Source organism: Alternaria incomplexa, assembly GCF_024043165.1.
Source record: "Alternaria incomplexa strain BMP 0042 chromosome Unknown scaffold_8, whole genome shotgun sequence".
NCBI classification, from domain to species: domain Eukaryota; kingdom Fungi; phylum Ascomycota; class Dothideomycetes; order Pleosporales; family Pleosporaceae; genus Alternaria; species Alternaria incomplexa.
Genome location: NW_026249857.1, coordinates 1,576,939 through 1,603,478, shown reverse-complemented (window position 1 = coordinate 1,603,478; position 26,540 = coordinate 1,576,939). Strand labels below are relative to the sequence as shown.

Here is a 26,540-nt window from a genome sequence, read left to right as displayed (position 1 = left end):
AGCCATAATTCTGTGTACGGTCTTTTACAAGCATTACTTCTCTCTGCTTAACTAACTCGCTCAACAGCGCATGTTCGCGCTATCCAAGGTCCAAAGTACCCTAGAGGCAGTGTGTTTAGCGTCGTCAGTGTCTGGTATCGTAGAGAAGATGATCCCTATAGCTGCTATATCGTCGTCTACCCCGAAACCAAACCCTTCAAGGCAGGCGAAGTTGTGTCCGCCGACTGGTCTCCGATTATGTCATCGGGTGCTGTTAGCACCGTGCATCAGGGCTACCAAAATCTTCTCAACGATCTGCGGATTGCGATAAAGGAGGTCATAAGTAAGTAAAGACCTAGAAAGAACTAATGCGACTATCCGCTCACAAACTCTAGTAGAGGCGTACAAGAAGAAGGGTGGCATGTAATTCGCGGAAGGCTTATCTACATTAGAACAAGCTCTTGGTCCTGTCTGTAGGAGGAAGGATGTTTCCGGTTTGCTCACCAGCAGTCATATGAAGCTAGGAGGAGGAAAGTCAGCTTGATACATGTCAAACAGCTTGAACCAAGTGAATATAAGTGAAGAATCGGGTCTCGCTTCTTGGCACACGATACACCTATAACAATGTCCCGTTCCCTGCTGTCTATTTCCTCCATCTTACCCTCACGTCTAAACGACCGTCTACGAAAGCAAAAATGGGAGACTATAGTCAGGTCATGCACGAAGAGGCGCTTGTTTCGCGCATACTGTGTAAGTCTCAACGCATCGAACGTGTCTTTGTTTATGCAGCTAACCTATTCGAAAGCCCAGGCCCGCGCTATCTACGGCCCCAAGTACCCCCATGGCTCCACATTCGATGTCATCTACAGCGGCGATATATCTGCAGGCAAGGATCTTGTCGCATGGCTCATCGTTTACCCGATGCCAGACAATGCTGCCTTCAAGACTGGAAAAGCTGTATCGAACGAGTGGACTCCAGTTCTAAAGTCGCGGCGCATAGGCGAAAAGGGAACTGGCTCCACCCTTCAGCGAGGCTACCAAGATCTTCTGAGGAAGCTGCGTATCATGATGGTCGCGACTATGGCTTCCATGGGTAAGTAGAAGATTGCGATGATTTGAGAGAAATGCTCGCTGACAGTCGTCAGAGAAGACAGAGGAGGCAGAGAAGTTAAAGAAGGACGACATCAGCACTGACAAGTAATCAGCGCTGAATCTAGCGGCTTACGGCCACGCTGTCAGTCGACTGATAGAAGTATACATGCATTGAGTCTCTTGACTGGCAATAATAGATAGTAAAGAACCGGGTAACCGCACTGGTAGATACGAATTCGGTAGGGTCAAAACGAAGGTGTAAGTGAGATGTACGTCAGCGCTTCGGCCCACACATATCTCGCAATAGACCCTCTACTCTTAGTTGTCTGCTTCTCGCTCTGACTCTTTCATGCTCCCTCGCTGAGACCGAAACCCTCCGCGACAACAGCCGGAATGTTTGACAACTTCGAGAAAACCGGCGGCCAGGATCAATTCGAAGAGACACTCAAAGCGGCATACATATTGAGCCCTGCAAGAATACTTTGGCTGGATGTGGGCACTGGTGTCGCATTTCTGCGCACTTGTCGTTGCTAAATGCGGACTGTCCGAGTATCGAAGGTGGAGGCGGGCCCGGGATTGCGTCTTGTGCAGTACCATGGTACCCAGATAGACAAGAAACTTTTCGCGCAACATCCAAATCTTCAAACTCCCACTCCAACAACACATCACCACCAACACAACTAGTCATTTTGAAAACATGGTGCTGCAAACGACACCCAGGGCCTGGGCCAATTCCGACTCCGCTATACGGGAGAAAGAGATGAAGGAACAGATCCTTTGTACGTCGCTACTACTTCCCATTCACCCCGTACACTTTAATAACATACAATCAACATGTAGCACAGGCTCGTGCCGTATGTTCTCAAAGTTTCCCATATGGCTCAGGTTTCGATATCGTTCATGCCACGGCCGAAACTCACCTCATCGCTTATGCCCCGTTGGGCACGTATCCGGAAAAGGACTGGGAGATTGTTCTTTCGGTCGATAACGATAAGAGCTTTTTGTGCGGTTTGAACGCTCTCATGGTAGAACTTACAAAGCGGCTGGGTGACAAGATTGGTAAGCACGGTGGCCGAAGACAGAAAGTGCAAGAACTAACTGAGCGGTCCTGTTACAGAGCAGAAGAGAAAGGGTCGTGTTCAAGCACCTGTGCAGGTTCGGGAGCGTCGTGAGGACAGAGAGGCTAGAGAGGCTGAGAACGCGCGAAGACTTCTCTGATTCATTCGATGGTGGAATCTTTGTTCGTGAACGATGGGTACGCGGTCGCTAGCGGTACCGCGCCTCTACCCATATGCGCAGTATCAACTCCACACCAGACACTTGCGAGTCTGGAGGGTGTGGCAAAGAAGATGGAGATGGAACTTTTGTCACTACACATGCAACGGCACATGCAACGGCACATGCAACGGCACATGCAACGGCACATGCAACGGCACATGCAACGGCACATGCAACGGCCATAGCCCGATTGCCAGCCTCACTTCAGCTACTATAGCAATGCAAACATCGACGAGAAACTGCCATTTCGTAATTCATGCCAGAAACCGAGCGCCGAAGTTCCGTTTGAGGAGTCCTTGCTATTCTCGCTGCGGATTAGTCACGTAGTTCAGGTCATAAGCGAGGAGGTGAAGGTGAGTTGCACTTTCCGCAGCTAATAAGAAATCTTCAACACGACAACTACAATCCTTCTACCTCCCACTTTCCAAACCACAACAACCCCACGTCACCCCCAAGCTCAGCAGTCATTACCACCATGGCCATGTCCAAGTACTACTACTACTACTACTACTACTACTACTACTACTACTACTACTACTACTGCGTCTATTCCAGCCCGTTCTGACCTCAATATTTGAGTATGCAGGCTATCCTTTTTCCACGAAGTGGATGTCCAAGTACGAAACCATCATCTGGGAAGATAAGATGAAAGAGCGGATCATGTGTAAGCAATCACGATTACAATGCTCCACCCCTCAGACTAATATTTGACTATCTTAAAGCTCTTGCTCGCGCGAGATACACCAGCGATTTCGAAAGTGGTTCGGTCTTCGACATCATTCACACTACTGTCAAACACGGCAACAGCACTTCTTACGATACCCACCTTATCGTCTACGAGTCGCCGAGCACCAACGAGGTCTTCCAGTTCCTCATCACTATGCAGTGCAACTCTTTTGCCCAGGGACTGGAAGCTCTCATGAGTAGGATCCAAGCGCAGTTGGGTCGTAGCATCAGTAGGTTGCTTAGCCAATAAGCCCACATCCGTGTAGGACCTGACTGACTAGTCCACAGAGAAGGCAAGGGAAGACAAGTTGCGGGACGAATCTGAATACGGAAATTATGGCTACGATTCGGACGGAGACCGCTACGAGTACGACCCAGAGGTTGAGGCTGAAAAGGCACGAAGTCGCACGATGAAGCTTGCCTTGACCAGCAATTCGGAGGTTGCTCGTGGATAGCGGAACTGGTTCTATTCGTAGCAGAGACGCCGAATCAAGCGTTGGCGAGTCGGAAGAGAGCAGTTGGGAAAATACAGCGAGTGTTCTCCACGGTCTACATGGAGAAAAATCGGCCTGTATGCGCCAGTGCCTCGATAGATAGGAATGCAATCCATCAATCAACATGTGCCATCGCGCAGACTATGTCACTTCCTACACTCCTACTGTTAACATACTGAGCCACATGTCAGAGTCCGCCGGGAAAAAGACTGAAAATTTGCTCAGGAGTTGTTTGCTGTCTCCGTTTTGGGCTAGCTCACAACAAGAGCGGTAGGTGAGAGTGAGTCGCGCTTTCCAATTGATAAGAAACTTTTCGCGCGACAACAAGCTCCAACGCTTCTACTTCCCACTTCTACAAAATTCCACACTCCGCATCTAGTCGCCGGACTAAGGCACCGCCACAAGCACCATGGCCATGTCCAAGTACGATAACATCCTCTGGGAGGAGAAGATGATTGACAAAATCTGCGGTAAACCGTCTTTTTTCACTCCTCTACATATCTCAAAGCTAACTCAATCAGATCACGCCCGTATCCTGTACTCTCGGGAAATAACCCCGAACTCCATCTTCTACGTCCTCAACTCCACTTCCAAAATGCCCGGCTACGCACTCGTGACCTACACTTCCCACGTGGTCACCGTAGACGAGCCTACAAGCACTGCGTGGAAAGTCCTCTTGTCGAGTCAGGATTGCATGTCTCTTCAAGAAAGCCTGGGAGAGACACTACAGACTCTGCAAGAGCGTCCGCGACCTCGCATGCGTAAGTCCTCATGCAAACAATTCCAGAGAGCCCCCAGTGTTCCTTGCTAACACTATGTAGTTACAGAGCCCGCTGTACAGCCGGTTGACAAGGAGACCGACGACTCGGCTGGGCGTTCTATCAAGCAGGAACCTGTTGACGGATCAACCGATCGAACCGAGGAACAACGCCTAGAGTCAGAGCGCCCAGAAACTTCGTTCGAAAGGGCTTTTAGACTTCAACAAGCCAAGGAGGAATCAGCTAGGAAGCGGATGCGATACTAGACCACACGCCACTTGGTCTCATCTATGAGTACATCATGATGGACTGGGTATCTTCCGGGTTATTTCTCACGCTGAACAAGGCTGCTGGGAGGAACATGGGGGGTAATCGCAGGTCAACAGATCGAGTGTAACGATCGTCTACACTGCTTGAAATGCTAAATAGCTTTCATACACAGCATCTTAAAGACCACACACATTGTCACGGACCCATCCCCTCCCCATCTCACACACTACAGCAAATCATCCTCATCAACCTTCTCCCCCCTCCTCCCCGCAAGCCAAACCCTCCCACTCTCATACGCCCCAAGATACAACCCGGCTCCAATAAACGTCCAAACACCTCTCAACGCACCACCTCTCCACAACCCCTTAAACCCCTTCTCCTCTACAATCTCTTTACCCACAGCCCAACTACTCTTCCTTCCTTTCGACTGCGACGGCGAAGACTTCATCGGATTAAGAGAATCCGCCGCGTCCTTCGCCGCATTCTTCATCGTGTCTTTCGAACTCGCCGCCGACTTCCCCAGCGCATCAACCAACCCACTCTTCCCCCCATTCCCCCCCTTCTTTTTCACGTCTTCCCCAGGACCCTCCGCAGCAGCAAGCATGACCCTCGTCTTAACAACATCAACCGGCGTCGTAAGCACCGCACTGACCGCCCCCGCACTCCCCGCGCTCAACGCCGTAATCCAGCCCATTTCAAATATTCCGCCCCTCGTTAGTCCCTTTTCATCCCTATACCTCTTAATCCCCTCTTTGAGTCTCTCGAACATTGGGAATTGCATCGCTGTGAAGGGCAGATTGCGGCCTGCGAGGGCGGTGTAGCCGCGCCAGAGGGCGAGGGGGTTGGATTGGAATTTTGCTGGATGGATGAAGTCAATGTATGTCGAATGTGTATGGGTGGTTTGTGTGGTGGATTGGGGATGGTGGCATAGGCGATAGTGGATATGGGATAAGGGTGACTTACCCAGTGTCTGTAAAGTAGCATTCTGCGATTGAGAAGTCGAAGACACCATCTGCGCGTTTTGCTTTATAACTTCTGCGGGGGTGAGGATGGCGCAGGAGACTAGTTCTGCCAAGGAAGAGGCGGAGGCGTGGACGAAGGCTATGGGGAGGATGGCTTCGTTTCTCGTATTCGTATTTAAGCGGGTAAATAACGACTTGGTGTGTTCGTAGGTTGTGAAGAACGCTCCTGCTGTTGGTTTGATTAGTACATCTTCTTCTTCTTTCTAAATCTCCGTATTTCCTGTTCTAACCCTTCTACATCATCTCTCATATACACCCCTATCCCTGGGTATTTGTCCCCTCCTGCTCTTCACGAACCCCCTTCTTCACACACTCCATCCCCCATCACTTTCCTCGAACCCGGGTTTAGAAATCTCTACTTACAGCTCGGCAACGTAGCAATAATCACACTCCCAATCCCCTGATACACACCACGGAACAACTTTGGATCCACCTTGCCCGTCCGCGTATCCGTGTAGAGTTTAGCATATTCCGGGCTTTGGATGCGCGTTTTTATTGTGTCGAGTGGGTAGACGAGGAGGTCTACTGTGAAGGCTGCTATTGCGCCGGCCTTTTGTTGTGGTGATGTTAGTCGGGATCTCTTGAACAGGTTCTTCGTGTTTGGAGGTTGGGTGGTGTGTTTGTTCGGTTTCCATCTCTTTCTCGTTCTCAATTAATTGGCATGGAGAAGACGCGATGTCGGTCGCATACACGCAGCTGCCAAAAGCCCGCGTCCAAGCCATTCAAAATCAACAACACCAGAGATTGAAACTCACAATCAAAATATCAGAACTAGTATTCCCCGCCATTGCAAAGAGAAAAAGACACGTCAAGCTGCAGATGTATGAAGATCAGATGTTTTCGCCAGGATTATTCTGAGCCTCGTAATCGATCTTCAGGTACATACAGGGTCCGATAAAACCTCATGCATTACGTCACCGATGATCCGCCGACACGGATTCGCAGCTAACGGCATACACGACTTCACGTGCCCGAAAACAACGAGAAGATTCATGGTTATGAATAGTTGATGTATATAATGTGTCTAGATTATTTTGTGTACTATTTTCTTTATCTAATCTCACAATTTCCATCCCCGTCATGCCGTACCTGCACCTGCTGCGGCATTCCCTCCGCTAGCAGCAACCCACGATATCAAAGAAGAAGGGGTATATAAACCTAATCCCACCCAGGATCTCATCCGTCGTACATGATCCCAAACCCACATATTTCCCATTCCCTAAACGCCTATAAAAACACTTTTCATAAAGACATATCCATCCCATCATAGATCGAACCTGCGATCATTTCCATTTCCATTTCCATCATAAAAACGCAAAGAAAAAAGAAGGGGATACTACCACCACAAACACTAGAGCTTCGTATCCTGCCTATTAGAGTCGCTCAGCCTGCGGAAGGGCCCTTGCATCGTGGCACTAGGACCCGGCCTAGCACTACCCGCACGTGTAGCGTTACTCCCGGCGCTCGCACTTGCGCCTGCGCCTGCGGTACCTGGTGTTCTGGAAGTGGCGGTAGCGTTGGAGCGCTGTTGGAGTGTCGCACTGACTACCCATTGCAGGTGCATGCGCATGTTGCTGATTGCGGCGTTGACGTGCAGCATTTCGTCTTTGGAGCGTTGGCTCTCGTTGATGATCATCATGTTGGTGCGGCCGTCGAGGTCGGTGAGCGCGTTGGAGATGCGGGATACTTCTTCGCGGAGGGAGTCGTGTAGTGTGAGGAGGTGGTGGACTTGGGAGTCGAAAGGAGGCTGGGCGGAATTGTTGCTGTCGTTTCCGCCTGGTGGGACTGGTGGGAATGAAGCGGGTGGGAGGCGGAAGTCTGGCGTGGGTGCTTGGGGGTCGGCGTCGTTGGGGTCCAGGGGATCGGTAACAGGGAAGGAGGCGTCGTTTCCGTTGGCTGGATACAGGTAGTTTGTGATGTTGGTGAGACCGTCTTCGAGAATGCCGACTTTCCTAGTCAGGGGCTCCATTCGCGCCTCGTTCCTCTCGATGCGGGCCTGCTGTTCGCGGAAGTGGGGCGCCATGGTTGCCATTGCACAGGTCGGTTCGTGGAGTACGACGTCGGCACGCTCGGCTTGGAACTTGCATCCGACGATGGTGCCCTGGCATGATATGACATGTTTCGGGCAGTCGTTGTTGATGTGAGGCTTGAGGTCTAGCCGCAGTATCTCAGCCGAGCAGAGCGTGCAGGTAGTCAAGCGGTTAGCACAGAGGCTCCGCTGGTGCTCTTCGAGGTCCTTCTTGAGGAGCGAAGCGTGACAGTCCTCGCAGCTGACGGTGTAATGCAAGCAGCCCTTGTGGAAGTCCTTCTGTGATATCTGCAAGCGACAGTCTGCGGCAGAGCATTCGACGGGCGTGTACTCGCAGTACAGCATGACGTGGTCGTTGACGTTGACGCGTTGGGCGACCCAGTTGCAGCCTGCCTTGGTGTTCGGGCACTTGACGACAAGCTCATCCAGCATCGTCTCGATAATCTTAGGCACCGGGCGAATGTCACTGTCGCTTTCAACAGCATGCCGGCACGTGGGACATGTCCTCTTATGCTGTGGTGCCCATGCGTGATCGAGACACTCGCGGCAGAAGTAGTGGTCGCAGGAGAGCTGGACGGGCTTATCGAAGGGGGCGTGGCAGATGAGGCAGGTGAGGTTGCTGTCGGGCGTGGAGACGTATTCTAGGCTGGCGAACTCGGGGGGTACTTTGACGATTCGGCTGTGACGGCGCTTCGTTGAGGGTGAGTTTGAGACGCGGACGGCCAAGGGCGAGGGGCTGCTGGGAGGGCCGCCGACGGGCATTCCACCATGATGCTCCTCGGCCCAGCCAGTCCAGTTGGCGTTGCTAGACGAGCGCGACGAGCGGGAAGACCGGCGGTCGTTCGGGGGTGGGATGGGGCTTGGCGACGACATGCTGGGGGAGTTGGTGTGGAGTGTTGGTGAGAGCTGGCGACGGATAGACGCTTATGAAAGAGACTCGCGTTCACTCGCGTCGGGGCAGGTGCAGTCAGCGGTGAGATGCGCTGTCTCGGGTCTCCTCTTGAGTGTCGATCGAGGTGGCTGTGGGGGGTTTGTTGGTCGGATGGTCGCCCTGCCAGTCATCCACGGGGGGCTGCAGAGCGCCAGAAGCAAAGACTATGTCGGGCGGTCAGGATGGCACATTCTCCCGAAGCAGAAGGGAGCATGCTGTGGCTTGGAGGTTGCGCGACAGAGCGACATGGTGCAGCCCTGGCCGCTCCACACCAATGATGCCCCAGCCGCCCAGCCACGGCATAGTGGGCCTGTCGTCAGCGGTCCGCTCGCGGCTCCTGGAGTGCAGCAGCCTTGCCATCTCCACTCGCGCTTTAGCTGCAACGTTGACTGTATCTGTTTCGCATTGCCTGTACATAGTCGCGCATCGCATATAATCTATTCCCCGTGCCTTCCTCAATCGCCTCGTTCGCGCGTACCATCTCCGGCGCATTGGGTCCCCGTACCACGCACTACACCACCGCCTGCAACCAACCTTCACCCACCACAGCCACCATGGCAACCAACCCCCCACAGCTCTTCCTCCTCGCCGACCACATCAAGCTCTCCCTGCTCGAGCGCCAACGCGCCCTCTCCCTCAACCTCCCCTCCAACAGCCAAGATGGCCAGATCTCGCGCTCGCTGGAGCAATTGCGCTCCGGCATCGAGTCGCTGGAGTCGCAAGTCCAAGACACGTCGGACGAGTAGGCCCACCCGACATCTCTCTATACAGGAATATTATTTACTAATGTATCGTTAGATCAATAACATCACAACTCCCCCGTCTACGCACCCAACTCGCAGAACTAACATCGCAATTCACACCCACCACCAAATCCACCTCCAACACACCAACATCACCGACCCTAACCTCCCCCAACAACCCCTCCCTAACCTCCGACTTCGCCGCTGCCCAATCAAAGAAACCCGCTCCCACGCGCCAAACCTCAAAATCCGTGCGCTTCTCAGACAACACCTCCGATGAATCCGACGACCCCAATCGCTCCTCCCTATTCCCCTACCGCGACGACCCCTCAGATTCCACCCCAGACCAAACTTCTTTGGATAACGAGCAAATCCACCAATACCACAGCCGCGTAATCGCAGACCAAGACAGCCAACTCGATTCGCTCGGCGCCTCAATCGGGCGGCAGCGCGAACTCAGCATGCAGATAGGGGATGAGCTAGACGGGCAAGTCATGTTGCTGGATGATGTGGAGGAAGGGGTTGATCGGCATGCGGCGCAGTTTGTGAGGGCGAGGGGACGGTTGGATCGGTTTAGTAGGAAGGCGAGGGAGAATTGGAGTTTGACTGTTATTGTGGTGTTGATTATTATTTTGGTGTTGTTGATTGTTATTACGAAATGAGAGGGTGCGGGAGGGCGTTATGTTTGGGTTAGATGGATGGCGTTTTTTGGTGGGAGGATGGGAGGGAGGGATTAGATGTGGTTTTATTGAGATGGTATACTCAGACAGAGGGTTGTCAGTCCCATGTTGCATTAAGAATGAGACATCTATCCACTTCTCACTTTTGATCATTGCTATGACTACCGCTACAGCTACATATACTCCCACCAACACATAACCCCTACTTCAGAAGCTTTGTCGTCCTCAATCCGAGACCAAGCTGCGTCCACCGCAACCACCCACACCCAAACGCCGCGCCATGATGCAAAAGAAGAAAAGATAGAAAAAGGCTAGTAGTGATGCTTATAAAGCTCGAAGGGTATCGCTGTATTTTGATATGCAAAGGGACAAGAACTTTTTCGCAGTCTTGTGGTTTGGTGTGGGAATCTTCTTCCATCCCATGGTTTGAACATTGTGGTGGCGCTTCTTGCCTCACGGCAAGCCGATCGCTTTTTTCGACTTGTCGTATACGACGTATGTGATTGAGACGGCAGGAACGACCTTGAGCAGGTTCGGCGTGAGACCCTTGAATAACCCTCTTACACCCTCGCCCGCAATGGTCTGTCTCGTGACATCCATAATGCCCGTGTACGTCCGCGGATGGAGGACAGTACCTTGACTCTGCAGTCGTGTTCGCAGGAGATTGAGCGGGTAAACAGCACTCGCACCGAACGCGCCGGAGAAACCACCGATAGCTGCCGTCATGAAGCCACCTGGCTCGGCATCTTGCTCGTGGCATCCGAGTCGCTTCGCGTTGCGACGAGCGACGTAGCGTTTGAGGTACTCGAACGTACCTAGATCGAGGGCTGCGTAGGGGAAGATGCCGACGATGCCCATGGGTAGACCGCGGTAGTATGCGGGTATCCCACCGGCATTCCACATCTTCTTTGCTGTGGCCCAGATCAGTCGGTTGCCGTGTAAGCCACCAGAGACGGTCTCGCATTGCATGCGACTGGGTTGAATTAGCGCGAGTTGAACGGATATCTTGACTCTACTCACAACTTCAGGGTATCGATGGGGTAGACGGCGAATTGGGAGACCATGCCTGAAGAACGTCAGCGCTGGTCTGATTACATCATCCCGAGAACTCACCTGCTAGACCACCAGCAACAAACTTCGACCATGAGTGTATTATGGCGGGGTCATTGTGTCCTTCTATCTTAGCGAAGACGCGTTTCGCAGCCTGCGCGAGTTAGGGGAAGCGGTTGGTTTATTTGACTATACTTGCCTCGTAAGACCCGAATTTGATGGCCGATTCCGGCATCACTTTGACGACGTTCAAGCCGTTTCCTATGGCAAACGTCAACTCCAGTCATCAGAAAGCAGTGACAGATACTCACCAGCGTACAAACTGCGCATACCGCCAGCCTGCCAGAGCTCCTTGGTGGCGCTCGCAAGTGGCCTCCAAGCATTCATGGCAGCTTTGACAATGTTGCCATGCTTAGCGGCGACGACAGCTTCTTCCGCAACATTGGTCTGGGCGATGAGGTAGACTTTCAAACGATCGAGCGGAGCAGTGGAGGTGCGAGAAACAATGCCTGCAACGCCTCCCGCCACGAAATAGCCTGGATTGGGAACACAAGCAATCAGCATGGTTCCTAAGCTCTCTATAAGTCCTGCCCGTATCTCTTCGAGAGGAGCGCTGCTCGTCTCGTGTGCAGACCGTGGCGGGAGGGTACCTTGGTAGGCAAGTGTCGAAGTAGATGAAGCCATGTCGAGCGGCGCGCTGGGCTCTGGCGGAAGGGGATTGTAGGGCGGTGTGTGCGCTACAATGAAAAGGGAACCAAAGAAAAAACGAAGAAAACGCTGTGTAGTACCTAGGCCTTGGATTGTGTCGTCACTAATGGCAACGTCGCCTTCTTGGTTTACTTTCATGGTGGCGGAAAAGTACGACATTACGGCGCCGAGGGATGGTGCGCTGACCGGAATGAATAGAAGAAAGTCCCTAATCATAGTCAGTAAGATTCACGAAAGTCCTCAATGCAACACCCATGCAACACATCTCGAGATCTTGTCGCGGTTTTAGGCCAAACGACAATGGTCTCAGTCTGTTCGCGCTTCCACCGTGTGTGATGCCACTCCAATTCCACCCGTTGTGCAGCCGCAAATCGACTGGGTACATACCGCCATTCTTCAAAACTGATGTGCCCATCATTGTTGGTGTCCACTTCGGAAAAGAACTTGTCGAGATTACTGTTGGGCACTGTGAGGCCGGCCGTTCGCAAAGCTGAGCGCAGCTCGTCCTTGGAGATCTTGCCGTCGTGGTTGTAGTCGATGGTCTGGAACAGGTGCTGAAGCTCCTTTTCGGTTTCGTGTACGAATTTGCGGAATTCTGGAATCGCGTCAGTATACGTGTATTTCGGGTAGAGAGAACGTACCCACCTTGGTATGTGATCCTTCCATTCCCATCGGTATCTACAGCCTGCATCACCTCGTCCAGGAGCTGGTCCGCATTTTTCAAGGCTACAATGTCGGGTTAGCGGCCTGAAGTCTGCGCGCAACATCCTCCCTTACGATGATCCAGCTTCCGCAGCCCCTTTTTGAGGCCTGCGAGGTCAAGATGGCCCTGTTTGCGCGTGTCGAGAGTTGCCCATAGTTCGTCCACCCTGCCGTCGGCAACGCTTGCGCTCTGTGTGTCCATTGTCGTCCTGCTATCTCCGGTCTATCATGGCTGAGGGTCGCGACACACACGGGAGGGCGACTATCGGCACCGGGCGAGGTGAATTGCGAGAGGAATGGCTGGCTGGGAGGGACACGGGCTCGTATAGGCTTCGACGTGGGGTATGAGGTCAGTCTCAAAGCTTGGAGAGGGCGGCTGAAAGAGGCTAGCTTCCCATGCCGCAACACCGAGGGAAGCCACGACAGGAGCCTAACATTCGCTCGCATCTGATTGGACACCGCGTCTGAACCCCGACACCCCCTTCTACGCTTCACATTGCACTCACTTCATACCGGCACATCGTCCGATAATGTGTTGAAATTTTACTTCTTTGTCGCCGTGTACCCGGCCTACTGGTCCACTGGCGTCTGCTCCAACAAACTGTATTCAGCCTGACGAAATCGCATCTGGTATTGAGGCGACATCTGAGAAGGCCATTAAATCACTCGAAGAGCATGCGAATATATACTGCAGTGGCTTGAACGGATCGATCATTCCATCTCCACGTTAATTCATCGCATCGCACTCGCCCATCATGTCTTCTAGTTACTGGGAGTCAACCCAGCGAAAGTTCTGGACTTTCACAAAGCAAGAGCTGGCACTTGAACGAAAGAGAATGGAAGATGCAGAGAGGAACCTGGTCAACCTATACCCCTTGCCAGATCGGCGGCATCTCAGCATTTACTTTTCGCATCGTCAGTAACGTGACCTGGTAATTCGGGTTTATGCTGACATATTTTAGAATTGTCAAAAATGGCAAGACCATTGGGGATTCGACAGCAAGCTCTGGCTACTGCTCAAGTATACGTCCGACGCTTCTACGCCAAGGTAGAAATTCGAAGGACAAATCCAGCGCTCGTGCTGGCAACAGCGTTGTACCTAGCGTGTAAGATGGAGGAATGCCCGCAGCACATCAGAATGGTACTGGCAGAAGCACGGCATTGCTGGGGTAAGTCATCACATGCACATCAACCAAACAATCCTAACAGGTTCCAGACACATCCTTCAACGACGTCTCTAAGATTGGCGAGTGCGAATTCACGCTCATCTCCGAGATGAACTCGCAACTAATTCTCCACCACCCATACCGCAGCCTTGCGGAACTGCAGACCCAGTTCCAACTGACGCAAGAAGAGAACGCTCTGGCATGGTCCATCATCAACGATCACTACCTCACAGATCTCCCGCTGCTTCACGCACCACATGTCATTGCCATCACAGCGATGTTCTTGGCAGTCGTCCTGAAGCCAATCGGCTCGCAAGTCAACGCAGCTGGGATGAACAACGCCCTCCAGACGCTGGGCAATGCACGCGGTGGACAAGGCATGCAGGCGAGAATACAGAAACTCGTCGACTGGCTTGCGGAGAGCAGTGTGGATATCGAGGCTGTTGTTGAGTGTACGCAGGAGCTGATATCGCTGTATGAAGTCTGGGAAACGTATACTGATAAGACGTGCAAAGACCAGATTGCGAAGTTTGTCAAGGCAAGGGGTTTGGACAAGTAGATTTTGGCTTGGCTCGAAGGGGTATCTTTGGAGATTGACGAGTGGGGTTTGAGTATTGGCAGCTCGACGGTATTATGAGCACTGTATGAATCCCGTACATCCAACAAGTTCAACACATGCGAGCAAGTCTATTTTTTCTTTGTAGCTTTCCGCAGGATAGGCTTGACATGTTTAATTCTTCTAACATTAATGAAGACTTTGGTTTACTTACTCACATATGCTATGCAGCTCTACGTCCAACGTAACAGGTGACGCGTTTAGCTCTTTCTCGAGTACGCAAACATTCAACCGTTGTGTTTCCGAAGACCTGGTGCCAGACGAAACGGCTTCGCGGACATGCATTGCTTGTCAATCACAGCGGCCATGCGCCACCCGCCGCAGCATAGGGCTTCCCCAGGTATCACTGCGCTGTGCCACCACGAGCTGCGGCCACCCTGTCGGCGAGCTTATCGGGGTGGTCAGCACTTTAAGCAGTAAGCAGCCTCACAGTACGATCTTTCATCGACATCACTTATGCATCCAATACATGCACTTCGCCTGCTTTCATATAAATTAATACACTCGCGTCGAGTTGCGCATTTCACAGGGTAGAGAGACGATCAAATGAGCGTGTTTCGAGCTGAAGTGGTTCTTCATGCGAGAAAGCTTGGCCCGTCGCAGAAATGTTTGCGAGTGATGGACGTCACGGCACTTCACGATGGTCAGGTCAGGGTCCGATGGAGAGGTCGCGATGCCCGTCATGGAGTACCCATAACACGACGACATCACACGAAGATGGAGTGACGACAGCCTGCCTAAGGCCGTCGATCACTGGACTGGCCGTCGAGCGTCCGGGCCGGGCAGAACGAAGACATTGCGCTATTTTGGTCTCAGCTAGTGGCGGCGTCCCATTGGTCAGGGCGCGGCATCCCAGCCGTCGGGACGTCACACGAGATGAAGCCCGGGCGTGTTCGGAAACACTGACGGGTGGAAAACGTCTCGCATGGCCGTCGGCGTTTAGACACTGGCATCGGAGGTGCAACGGCGTGGCCCAGAGGCAGATGTTCGCATGATGTCGCGCTGGTCAGCAGGTGGTCGTGGTCTCAACAGATTCCCGTGGGCAGGCGGGTGCTTGAGCTGGCATTCCAGAACATGGGCAGTGCGTCGTAATGGTAGGGATTGGCAGGCGCCGTCGGCAGGGACTCGGCGGCCACGAGCGAATCCTGGCATGGGCTCAACCACGCCGCCACGGTGTCAAGCTGCTGCTGGCCGTCGCAGGCACAGGTGCGTTAGCGTTCAGTCGTCGGCAAGGGCGGCCGCATCGCAAGTGCAAGTCCCGGAGGCTTCTGGAGGGCGGCCTCGAGGGGACAGGCGGTGGTGGCAGTGGCTCGGATGGGCAGCCTGCATTCCCCTGGCGACGGTGGTAGAGGTACGGAAGAAGCGGTCAGGGCGCAGAAGACGGTGGGTGGTGACTTGCCAGCCAGCTCACAGCCTCGCTGGGCTGGCAGCTCCTAGCGTCATGTGTCGCATAAGGGCTGTTTGACGATGCGCCGTCGCCCAGGATTTACTTTTGCGCGCATCCTCATCTGAGTTTATCTGAAGTCTATCGATTAGGTGGACTAGGAGTGCGCGATAGGCGTGGCCGACTATTGAACCAAGCTGCCTCGATGCTCGAGGCAGGAGGGATGAAGGCGCTGGCCCGGGAGGCGATCCGTCTGCGCACACCTGGCGGCGTCTCTGACCTCGCAGCGCAGAAGCGTGCACAGGGCGCTAACGGCCAATCCCTGCGGCGCTAGAGCGCTTCGAGTCCAAGGGGGCGCTGGAGTGGCGAACTAGCAGGGCTGCGAGCCAATCAGGCGGGCCTCGCACTAAAATCGAGGCACTCGGACACCACACATCTCGTTTGACCCAGCCTGTTCATCTCCAGCCCTTTCGCTCCTCCTGCTCCTCGCACTTCTGCACCGCATCTTTCACCACATCTTCTCAGCCTCGCATCGCAATACCCGTAGTTAATAACTAAAACCACCCGCATCCATCTCGCACACCGCAGCTGCATCTTGCACCACCGCTACCCGCCGCTTTCCGAGCTATACCCCTTTGTTTCGTCTTTGTTGTGGTCGCGCTGCCTGGCTTACAACACAACCCCTCCCCGCCCAACAGTCATCCCAACCACAACCACCACAAACCACCACCGCCAACATGTCGCAATTCTTCAACTACGGTGCCCAGCAGCACCACCCCCAGCACCTCAACGCCCACACCCACAACCATCACGGCGGCCGATCGCGGAGGGCGCCCCGGATCTCGGCCCAGCAGCACAACAAGCAGTTCCGCCAAGTCCGCACCCCCAAGGAGTTCAACGTCGAGCCCCCCACCCTCATCGCATACAAGCGCGACTTCGAGGCCGCCCGCTCATTCGACATCGAGGACGACGAGATGTTCTGCCCCTTCCACCTGCTCACCGAGGATGATGTAAGTCGCCATTATTTGCCACCCGCCCATGTCGTCGACTCCGCCTGAACCGGCGCTGACACTCGATGAACAGTTGCAATCTATCCACTCGTCCGGCTCAGACCGCTCGTCGCTATCGAGCGGCTCGCCCGAACAGTCGCCGCTCCAGCACCAGCTGCAGCCCACCCCCTCGTTTGTCCTGTCCTCGGCTCCCAACCCGTACACCCCCGTCGGATTCCAACAGAACAACTCGCAAACCAAGCTGCACCAGCCGCTAGCCCAGCGCACACGCAATGCCATCCCCATCGTCGACCCCTCGACACGCGCTGTTGCCAGCCCACCTCCCTCTGTCTCCCCTAACCGACAGATGCAGCAACAGTTCATGTCGCGACGCTGGTAAAGTCTTGTAGGCACGCGGCCGAGCGTCTTTATTCGGTCAACATTGCGGCGTCTGTGTTGCTAGGCTAGTGGCTACCTGGATCTAATCCTCTTCTTCTCGATATCCACCGGCTCTCCCTGTATAAATCACGATATCTTCTTCGACATCTTGGGTATACCACTTGAACGGGGCAACGGCGTTGCAATTATAGCGAAAAACACATCATTTCCGGATAGAGCGCATTGGTCCTTGCTTTACAAGCGCTAACGCATTAACGGCGGTTTGCACATAACGGTGTTTCTGGGTCTCGCATTTCTGGCTATTCCTATTGGAAAAACTTGTTGGTTACAGAACGGTGTTTCTGTATCTTTGTTGCCCGGCTGCGTCTCGTCGACGTTTGCCATTACAAAGGGTAGATTTCCTATGTGCGGTTGGCTTCTCTCTCTCTCGGGTTTTAAGCGGTCGGTATATACCATTTGTTGGGCGCCTATCTTGCGAAAGCGACGGTGTCTGAGCGTACATGTTGTGGGAGTCATCAATCGGGGTGTTATCTTTTGGGTTCCTCTTCGCATTGTCACAAACACTACTCTTTGTTTGGTAGTAGTTGTTTGTTGTACGGACGACACTGGGATGATTCTACGCAGTCATTGGGCGCTGGAATTCGCTTTTCCGTCGGTGTTGCTCTCTCTTCTCATCTTTTTGTCTTGTTTCTGCTTTTCCAACTGTACGAGGATTTATACGACGACAACAACACCCCCAAGGAGTAGGCGTGGGTTGTGTGTGGTTTGCGATTGATCTTTCTTTCTTGGATGTCGTCTTTTTCCTTTTTTTCGCTTTTATGCGATATCTCTCTCTCTCCTTGGATGAGATGAGAGCTTTGTTCTCTCTCTCTTACCTTATATCTACACGCCTCGATGCTCTTTGGAGTCTTCGGGGGCAGTGACATATCCTAGGAATGGAATCTACGCAATCTTTGTTCAAATCATCATTATCCACTATTGCTCAGTGTGAAGTTTGACTTGAAAAGCAACGTTTTCGAAATCGCTATTAGTATGGTACCGAGCATTTTCGCATGGTACCGAGCTGGACAAACTTGAGATAAGATCGTTTATCTTGACCCCGCACGCCAACACCACGCCGCGGCCGGACCCCGTCAGCTCTGCTCAGCTCAGCGTCCAGCTTTCCAGCGTCCATTCAGGTACCAGGCTAGGCTCTTCTCCCCCCGGACTTCCGACTCGATGCTAGTCTGACTAAGATCACTGGATGCAGGCTAGTTTCAAGGGGGGAAGCTATGCCGATTCGTAGCCCTGTAGTCTCTCCTTGGGTGGCGTGAGTTGATAGGTTGGTAGGTTAGTTTGGGGATAGGTGAGGGATATACTTGGGACGGATGGGTAAAGTTTAGATAAAGGTCCCTGAGGAAGTGGTCACGAGGAGCGGCTGCGAGGGCTAGCTGGTGTGATGTGCGTATTCTAGACTCGGTGTTAAATGGTAGTGCACCGTTGCCCTGGAATCGTTTGCGGCACGTGGTTGGATGGCACGACGGGAATGGGGTAGTGGTGTGGTAAGGAGGGGATTGGGTGTATTGGTTGTTTGTTTGTTTTTCTGTTGATGGGGGCTAGGGAACGAGGAAGGGAAGTTTGGTAGTACGGAAATGTGTGGCAAAGAAGAGGATTTGGTGTGAGACACAGGTGACTATTGAGAAAGGTGAGGAGACGTGATAAATCTGCATTTGGTTATCGTGGCCATGAAGTATATACACATTTGCTGATCCTTTGGACGAATCGCATTAGACGTGGTTCACGATGTCTTGTTAGCGTACCAGCTGGGTAATGCTGTAGCAGATATCGGAGAGAGTCTCGCGCTAGTATGTAAATCGTTAAGACAATTGTTACATGCTGTCGTAGATACAGTGTATTGTCTAGTGTCTGTCTGCAAACTCGGGATGTAATGTCCTGCTAGTGTTGAACAAGACAGTAAAAGCATCTTTTCGCCCTTGGGACGGTTTCTTGAGGGGAAGTCGCAATACTCACTTACTCAAGTACAGAGATGGTGTGCTGCAGCCGATTCAAGCGTACACCTGCCGTTGAACTGGAATAGACTTGTGCTACACATGGCAGCTACACTTATATGGGCGTGAAAGATCGCGTCGCCGGGCATCCGTCTTTGCATCGTAACATGAAAGAATCAGCCTGCGTAGCTTCCCGGGGAAGCCCGACTTGTAGTGTGGGTACCGCTCTCACGAACTTTCCGAAGGTCAGGCATGACAGTGCACTGTCGCCGCACTCACTGTCTACGCGATCATCAGCGACAGCCACAAACACACCTCCTCTTACACAGCGCCGCAAAACCCCCAGCAGCAGCAATGAAGATGAGAATTCATCGCAAGATGTAAAGAACAAGAAGAAGGGTTCCAAGAGCTCAGCGTTGACTGTAAAGACGTCACTCCTCGAAGAAATTATGTTCGTCACATACATGTGTACTTTCCAGCTGTATGCCTATGGTTTGTTGTCTTTATCTTCTCAATGAACCGTTGCTCAGTTCAGGTCTTCTATTTCCTAGCCACATCGCAAAAGTTCGTATCGGTCAAACGATCTCCATCATCCGCATCCTCGGATATGGTTCTCACATGACAAACCAAATTGGATTACCCTGGCCAACCGCAGATTTCAGTCTGCCTGTGGGCGTCCCCATCCTGTTCTCCTGTCGTGGCTTATCGCTTTCTGACCAACGCGAATAACCAGCTGGGTTCGCTACTCGTTGCGATGTTTGTCATGCTTTGGGGCATGGACACGACGTTCGTCTGAGCAACTCCGGTGAGGTTTCACGCGCTTTTCGTCGAGTGGCAAGGAGTTGCTATCCGTCTTTCTAACACTGCGGTCGACCACAGCAACTCGCTAGGCCTGGGGTTCGACACCGCAATCGAAGTCGACGTCTATCATGGCAATTGCGACGTGTAAGTGGGTCCATTGATTTCGCGTGTCTTGGTCTGTGCATCTCCATCGTCGCGTTGGCATACCCAGGCACGAGTGACAAGACGAACGGGCAGAAACTGGGGTCAGCGACGCGATGGCCAAGAGCAGGAGCTGATGCGTAACCGATGCTTTGTTTTGTGCCAGGTGGCATCTGAGCAGCTGACACCACAAGTTTCAAATGGCTACTGGTACGTTATGCTGGAATTGGGCGGCCTGCATATCCACAAGAGCCTCTGCAGATCTAGACCTGAGTTAGTTGTCGCAAAGGCATGACTAATGAGGCTCCGTCGAGTGGCTGACAGGAATCGGCCAATGTTCGTAATGGTGATTGCCGGCCGGGGAAAGTATGACGTCGTGTGCTGGAGCTAGTCACGTCCACTAACCGAGGAACGTGTGTTTTCTCCAGCATACCAACCTTTCCTTCTGAAGCGTCCATCTGCCAAGTTTGCAAGCTCTTTTCAATACCACTGAGATACTCCATCGACTCAATTGACCTTCCTTCCTCCTGTCAAGCTACACGAACACACCGAAACATACCCAAAGCCAGAAGCCCCGAGCTATACCGCCGAAACCCCGCAAACTTCCCTCCACATAAACACCCCCGAAACCAGCCATGTCCGCTATCCGTGCCTTCGCGACCCGTCGCGCTCCCTTTGCCTTTGCCCAGCGTGCCGCTTTCTCGCAGTCAATAGCCCGCACCGCTGGCAAGGAGTCGGCTCTCCGTACGTCCGCACCGCCAACCTCGGCCTAGCGCCAGCAATCGCAGCATTGAACGCGTGCCAATATTACACTGAGAGAAGGCATTGAGCTGACATGAGCGAACAGACTCCGAGAACCGCGCCGAGGAGGTCGAGAAAAAGAAGCAGGAACAGCTCAACAAGAAGAAGGACGGCAAGCAACACTGGGAGGAGCAGCTTGCCAGTGACAGCGAGAGCGCTGTAAGTTGGATCTACCCTATCAGGAAGACGGAAGAACATCGTTATGAGGGCATTGGCTAACGGAGAGTATAGGTCAAGGCGGATCGTTCCGAGACTGGCAAGGACACCAAGCAGCAAATCAAGGAGCTGCAGGAGGAGACCAAGAAGGTCGGCCAGTAAACGAATCACGTACGACACACGAGCTCGATACACGAGACTCCCTTACGGGCTAAAAAAGGACGCCGGGCGCCATATCAAACTGGCTCATACTAGGATGGGAGCGGCAGAAGGGAAAATGGGGTCGTAGCATGATGAGCTATCTGCAGTACCCAATTGACACGATTAATTTAGTCACATTTCACGAAATTATGTATCTCTCTGAGAACCGCGCCTCCACCAAACCGTGTTGCTTCTTCCCACGATAGCTGACCTCCTGTCACAGACCGCCTTGTAGGGATATGCCCCACTGTAATGTCAACCATGACCCACCATCTTCCTTCAGACGCGTAACACAAGACGTGAAAGCCGGAAACCATCAACGGTGCCACATGGACGTGCTATATTGTCACTGGCCATGAAGGAACCAGCGTGCACTACATATTCGACATCGCATCTAGAGCGCATACAATCTACCAACTTCACAACACTCCACAACCCCACCAACCACCGCTTTCTAAACCCTACACAACCTCCCACTATCAAGATCATACTCCCACCCCTGTGTCCCCACCCCCGCCAACACAAACAAACTCCCACTCGGATCGTACTTCCTCTTCACCTCCACTAACCTCTCATACCCATCCCCGTAAAACACCTTCTGGAAACCCTCAACATACGGATTCGCCTCGTTCATATACGCCCCCGACCCCGGCGCCCACTCCTCCCACATGGGCTCCTTAACAGCCTTGTGCCATTCAGAACCAATGCTCAACGCACGCTTCGCACTCCCCGCGGCACGCGAATCAACCATAGCGCCCGTGGCGATGAAATGTAGATACGCGGTGCGCCAGCTGGTGTGTAAGGCGCCCCAGTGTTTGGAGGGCGTGGAGTGCACGCCGGGACCGCCTGAGAGGCCGATGGTGGCGTAGTTTCCTGGGTCTGTGGTGTTTTGACTTGCCATGGCGGTTTTCAGGTAGGAGATGATTTGGGAGTGGGGAGTGTGGGTGAGTTCGGCGCGGCCGAGGAGACGGGATGAGGTGAGGGATTCGCCGCCGGCGACGTTGTCGCCGGATATGGTGGTGAAGAAGGAGGGGTAGTTGCTGTGAGTTGATGTCGACATTGAAGTTGAGACGAGAGAGCTGTCGTTGCCGGTGGTGCTTGTATTGGTGTTGGACTGAAGGAGGAGGTTTGTCAAGATGGGTTGGACGAGCGCTTCGACAGCCGCGGGCGTGGTGTTGAACGCCCAGAAGACTTGGTTGAGACCGATACCAGTGAATGCACCGCTCGAAACATCGATATCAGGGAAGAACTTTGGTGCCGTACTCCCCACTGCCACCGTTGCAGCGCCTGCGAGACCGGCGTCCATGAGATCAGGTAGCGCACTGAGCCAACTGGCTACTGCCGACCACGACGCTTCCATACTGGCGTCCGAGCTACCTTTCGGCTTGATCTGAACACTCGCCATGACGACGTTACGGGGAGCTGGGTAGTGCTTGATCACGTATTCAGTGACGACGCCATATTGTCCTGCACCACCGCCACGCAGTGCCCAGAAGAGATCCTGGTTCTGGACTTCGTTGGCGACAAGCACATGTCCCGTGGTAGTCACGACTGTCATCTGTAGAACTTGGCTCGATGCCAGACCGTAGGTGGAAGCCAATGGGCCATGACCACCGCCTTGGATATATCCGCCTAAACCGACACTGGGGTCTTGGCCTGTCGTCACAACCCGGCCTTGACTTGTCGCGAAGGAGAGGACGTGACCCCATTGCTGGCCGCTACCGACGATGAAGACGTCTTCGGGTGGGGAAGAGCTGTTGGCGACATGCCAGGCTGTGTCGCGAGTTAGGTGGCGGAAGTTGCGCGTCCAGATTGAGAGGGAGAAGGCGCCGCTTGATCTATGGAGGTAATGTCAGCTTTCCATCCCTAAGTCATCTTTGAGAACTGAGGACTCACCGGCCGTTGAGATCATGACCCGTCCCCTTAACCACAATCCTCACATTACGATCCGCAGCCCACTTCATCGCAGTCGCCACGTCAACCTCCTCCGTCGCATTAACAATATACTGCGGCAACCCCCCAATCGTACAACCCTGTTTCTCCGACCAACTCCCCACTTCATCTGGCAAACAAGAGTTATTCGCATAGAGCTGGTAGTCGATGGACTCTGGCTGTTGCGAATGCCAGGTCCCGTTCGACCAGTTGTCATTGACTTCTTGGCAGGAGAGAGGGGAGGTGAAGGTGTTGTTGGTGGAGGGCCAGCATGATGACGCGACGGGGACGGTGCGGATTAGGGATCCGCTGATTGTGTCGTTGAGAGATGACCATTCTGGGGGTGTGGGCCATGATGCGTCGGAGGGGGTTGTGCGACAGAATGGTGGTGTTGCTGCTGCGCTTGCGAGAGCGGGTGATGCGAGGGTGAGGTATCGCAACATTTTGAAGATGAATCGACGGAAGGAACGAACAATGGTTTGATGAGATGACTTGAAATGCGTACGGTATCGACATCTTTATACCTCGTTAAGATTTGCTCGACTTTCGTTTTTCGTGTTACCTCTCTTTCTCGTATTCTCTCTCTTCTCGTATTCGCGGCTCTTGCGGACTTCGCCACAGTGGGTGTACCAAAGCGCGCCACGAAAGCCGCGTCTTCGACCCAGTATTTCTTTGTGATGCCTTCGCGTTATTCAAGAGGAAAATTGAACACTCTAGAGCCTACATTAACGTCAGATCATCTACTTTGTATATTTTCATCTGAATGTAGGCTGCAGACCTTAGTAAATCTTTCTTTGTATAAGGTGGATTGAGAATACTGAGGACGGCAACAGTGTGGAAAGCTGGGATTGGGAATATGTTGTTACGATAAGACGTTCACGCGAGCGACATCTTGAAGAGTTGAAGATCATTGCTTCATTCTATGGGCTTGAATGCTATCTAGTAGCTCAAGCAGTGTTGGTATGGAACCGATGTCGCACTGGGTGACATGGGCTATTTCCCGCCTTCCCTGCTATGCTCATCAGTTCACCTGCAGTGCACCCTCATAGGAAGGCGCACTCTTGGTGAGTCCTCGTAAGCGATGTAGCAACTTGTGGCAGCGGCCTCCGTAATCTGACCAGTCGGTGCACAAATCATCCGCCAATCCCATAAAAGGCGAGTCTCTAACCGCTGCATATAGTCAGTAAGTCGTATTCTTACATCAAATCTCGTTTTCGAACGAAATAACTAACCCATCAAATCAGCCATCTTGACGCGTAGGGCTTGAATGAGCGACTGGTAGGTATCCTCTATGCTCGAGCATCGCTTCGATTGTAGGAGAGCCTCCCAGTCTAGTTTTTCGTCATCTGTCTGGGGGTAGTAGATGACCCAGGCGACCATGTCGGTCTTCTCGTCAGAGTCAGAGTCAAACTCGAAGCCAGTCGTAACGTCAAACGTTACGTCCGCGGGTTCATTCTGGCCGTAGACGCTTTTCGCAAGGGCTGTTGATATGTCAGACGTGAAGTAGCATAATGAACCAATCAACTCACCGAGGATGGTAGCCTTAAGCTTCTCTTCGTACTTGGCTTGAGCCAGCTTGTCGTAGATGGAGGCCATCGTCGTCGTCGGATAGGTTCTCGAGATGTGGGTGGAGATAGTGGGAAGCAGAAGGCAAAAGTTCAAAGCTGCGTTAGAAATCCTTTGTGCGCGGAGACGAAAATTTTCGATCTCACCTTCACCTTCACTTTCCGTTGAGGGCAATCCGCATTTGCAAAAGTGAAATTTACTCAGACTTACTCCGGCTTGTGATGAGGACAACTTGGATAATATGTATCGTATGCTGCTATGTACCGCGGAGACCTTGTGGACTAATCGCAAAGCCCAATTCGTAGCTCCCAGTAGTCTACGACGACAATGACCCATCTCAGTCCTGATAACTTCAATCTCCCCACTCTGGAACGCCTGATGCGAAGATCATCGTACTGGTACAGCCAATGCTACCAACAGGCCAATGTTATCAGAGTCCCAGACGTTACTCCGACTCCGCCGTCTCTCGCTCCATCATGACCGGCACGGTTTTCTACGCTTGAGTCTTCGCAACTGTTGAAGGAAAGTGTAAGTTGTTTTTTCGGATCTTGAACTCATTGGTAAAGTGACTTACTGACGCGATGTGACAAGCGCATTTGCAGCGCTGTCAACAAATCGTTTAATCCGACCGCAGCAGTAGCGCAGTCTTTGATAGGATCAAGAACCTTACAACTGGGACGTTCTCCCTGCGATTACCAGATGATCAGGTGGATGTCGCGCGACATACTCTTCAGCAACGTCGAATCATTTGGAGTAGTAGTAGGAATAGCGTGAACAACGTCGAAGACGGTGCCTTGGGGATGGCTTTCTCCATAAGGGCGCGCGCATGAGCTGTAAGATGGGTATTGATTTAGTAATTACACAGCGTAAATAGTAAATTATGAATGCATACACAAGATTCGTTCCTTGATCTCCGTTTCCCACATAATGGTCTCGTACTGGTTCATGGGGTTAACCTTTGCGGTCGCGGACTGAGCCATCGCTGATAATCGCTTGTATGAGGTGAGGTGAAAGACAGGGTATTAGGATGTTCGAAAAGTTCCTCGTCTAGATACTGTTCAAAGTGCGACTTCGGATTAACCTTCACCTCCGCGCCCGTGTACTCAGCTAGTCCACATTTGGTAGTAACAAACACTCAAAAGTCCAACACCAATGTCGCCATCAAGCCATGGTCATCTCAGAAAAGATGTCTATTGCACGGCTCGCAAACGGACATTCATCAGCGACTACGACTACGATCAGGACTGCGGTTACGACCACGACCATGACTACGACTACGACGACGACGACGACGACTACGACTACGGTCACGACGACGACTATGACGCCTCTTCTTTCCTCGGCCATCAGCATCTGCATCTTTTCCCGTGCTACCCTCTGGAGCGTTGTCAACGCCATCATTCCTCTCCGAAGTCCCTGGCACAGTCCTCGACCTATCGAGCTTCTGACGCAGTACATGCCTTAGCGACTCCAAGAGATCAGTCAAGCCGCCCGCAACATCAGCATTACCGTCAACCGAATGTACTCGTTCCCACTCTTCGCTTTTGTGCGGCTTCGTATATAAGATCAGATGGGTGTTGTAGGGCGTTTCATTGTCTTCGTTTTCTCTGTCATAAGTGTGGACGACATCATACTCTGAGCCGTATGGGTGGGTGGTGCTGAAGAGGGCGCGCGCGTGAGCTTTGAGGCAAGTGTGTGTTAGCAGTAATTCATGATATGTGAGATTTGGAGTGACTGGGGGTTGGGGGTTGAGGCGCATACTTCGGATTTGCTTCTTCATTTCTCTCTCCCACAAGATGGTGTCGTACGCAGACATGGTCATGTTGATAAGATCGTGCTTTGCTGGGGAGACAGTGGTGTCGACTAGGAAACCTGGAGACGGGTGAAGCAAAGCAGTTGAAGCTATGGTACTAAGCGTTCTGTGGGAACAAGGCACGA

General features: G+C 52.7%; 8 protein-coding genes across 8 annotated transcripts; 5 read left to right on the top strand and 3 right to left on the bottom strand.

Moving 5' to 3' along the window:
* Nucleotides 1-2,824: 2,824 nt before the first annotated feature.
* Nucleotides 2,825-3,325, top strand: J4E90_006326 (uncharacterized protein; the record flags this gene model as incomplete). Its single annotated transcript, XM_051435873.1, has 2 exons — nt 2,825-2,832; nt 3,049-3,325. The coding sequence occupies 2 exons, from the start codon at nt 2,825-2,827 to the stop codon at nt 3,323-3,325; spliced, it is 285 nt and encodes a 94-aa protein (XP_051290731.1).
* A 1,001-nt stretch (nt 3,326-4,326) lies between these two features.
* On the top strand, nt 4,327-4,593 carry J4E90_006325 (uncharacterized protein; the record flags this gene model as incomplete). The annotated part of the gene is made up of 2 exons (XM_051435872.1): nt 4,327-4,330; nt 4,391-4,593. The coding sequence occupies 2 exons, from the start codon at nt 4,327-4,329 to the stop codon at nt 4,591-4,593; spliced, it is 207 nt and encodes a 68-aa protein (XP_051290730.1).
* Nucleotides 4,594-6,970: 2,377 nt separating this feature from the next.
* Nucleotides 6,971-8,521, bottom strand: J4E90_006324 (uncharacterized protein; the record flags this gene model as incomplete). Its single annotated transcript, XM_051435871.1, has 1 exon — nt 6,971-8,521. The coding sequence occupies one exon, from the start codon at nt 8,519-8,521 to the stop codon at nt 6,971-6,973; it is 1,551 nt and encodes a 516-aa protein (XP_051290729.1).
* A 612-nt stretch (nt 8,522-9,133) lies between these two features.
* On the top strand, nt 9,134-9,984 carry J4E90_006323 (uncharacterized protein; the record flags this gene model as incomplete). Its single annotated transcript, XM_051435870.1, has 2 exons — nt 9,134-9,321; nt 9,378-9,984. The coding sequence occupies 2 exons, from the start codon at nt 9,134-9,136 to the stop codon at nt 9,982-9,984; spliced, it is 795 nt and encodes a 264-aa protein (XP_051290728.1).
* A 3,233-nt stretch (nt 9,985-13,217) lies between these two features.
* J4E90_006322 (uncharacterized protein) lies at nt 13,218-14,187 on the top strand (the record flags this gene model as incomplete). Its single annotated transcript, XM_051435869.1, has 3 exons — nt 13,218-13,377; nt 13,425-13,631; nt 13,679-14,187. The coding sequence occupies 3 exons, from the start codon at nt 13,218-13,220 to the stop codon at nt 14,185-14,187; spliced, it is 876 nt and encodes a 291-aa protein (XP_051290727.1).
* A 2,178-nt stretch (nt 14,188-16,365) lies between these two features.
* Nucleotides 16,366-17,017, top strand: J4E90_006321 (uncharacterized protein; the record flags this gene model as incomplete). Its single annotated transcript, XM_051435868.1, has 2 exons — nt 16,366-16,638; nt 16,712-17,017. The coding sequence occupies 2 exons, from the start codon at nt 16,366-16,368 to the stop codon at nt 17,015-17,017; spliced, it is 579 nt and encodes a 192-aa protein (XP_051290726.1).
* A 4,541-nt stretch (nt 17,018-21,558) lies between these two features.
* On the bottom strand, nt 21,559-23,068 carry J4E90_006320 (uncharacterized protein; the record flags this gene model as incomplete). Its single annotated transcript, XM_051435867.1, has 2 exons — nt 21,559-22,942; nt 23,001-23,068. 2 exons carry the CDS (start codon nt 23,066-23,068, stop codon nt 21,559-21,561), a joined length of 1,452 nt encoding a protein of 483 aa, XP_051290725.1.
* Nucleotides 23,069-24,263: 1,195 nt separating this feature from the next.
* J4E90_006319 (uncharacterized protein) lies at nt 24,264-24,632 on the bottom strand (the record flags this gene model as incomplete). The annotated part of the gene is made up of 2 exons (XM_051435866.1): nt 24,264-24,517; nt 24,566-24,632. The coding sequence occupies 2 exons, from the start codon at nt 24,630-24,632 to the stop codon at nt 24,264-24,266; spliced, it is 321 nt and encodes a 106-aa protein (XP_051290724.1).
* Between the last annotated feature and the right edge of the window lie 1,908 nt (nt 24,633-26,540).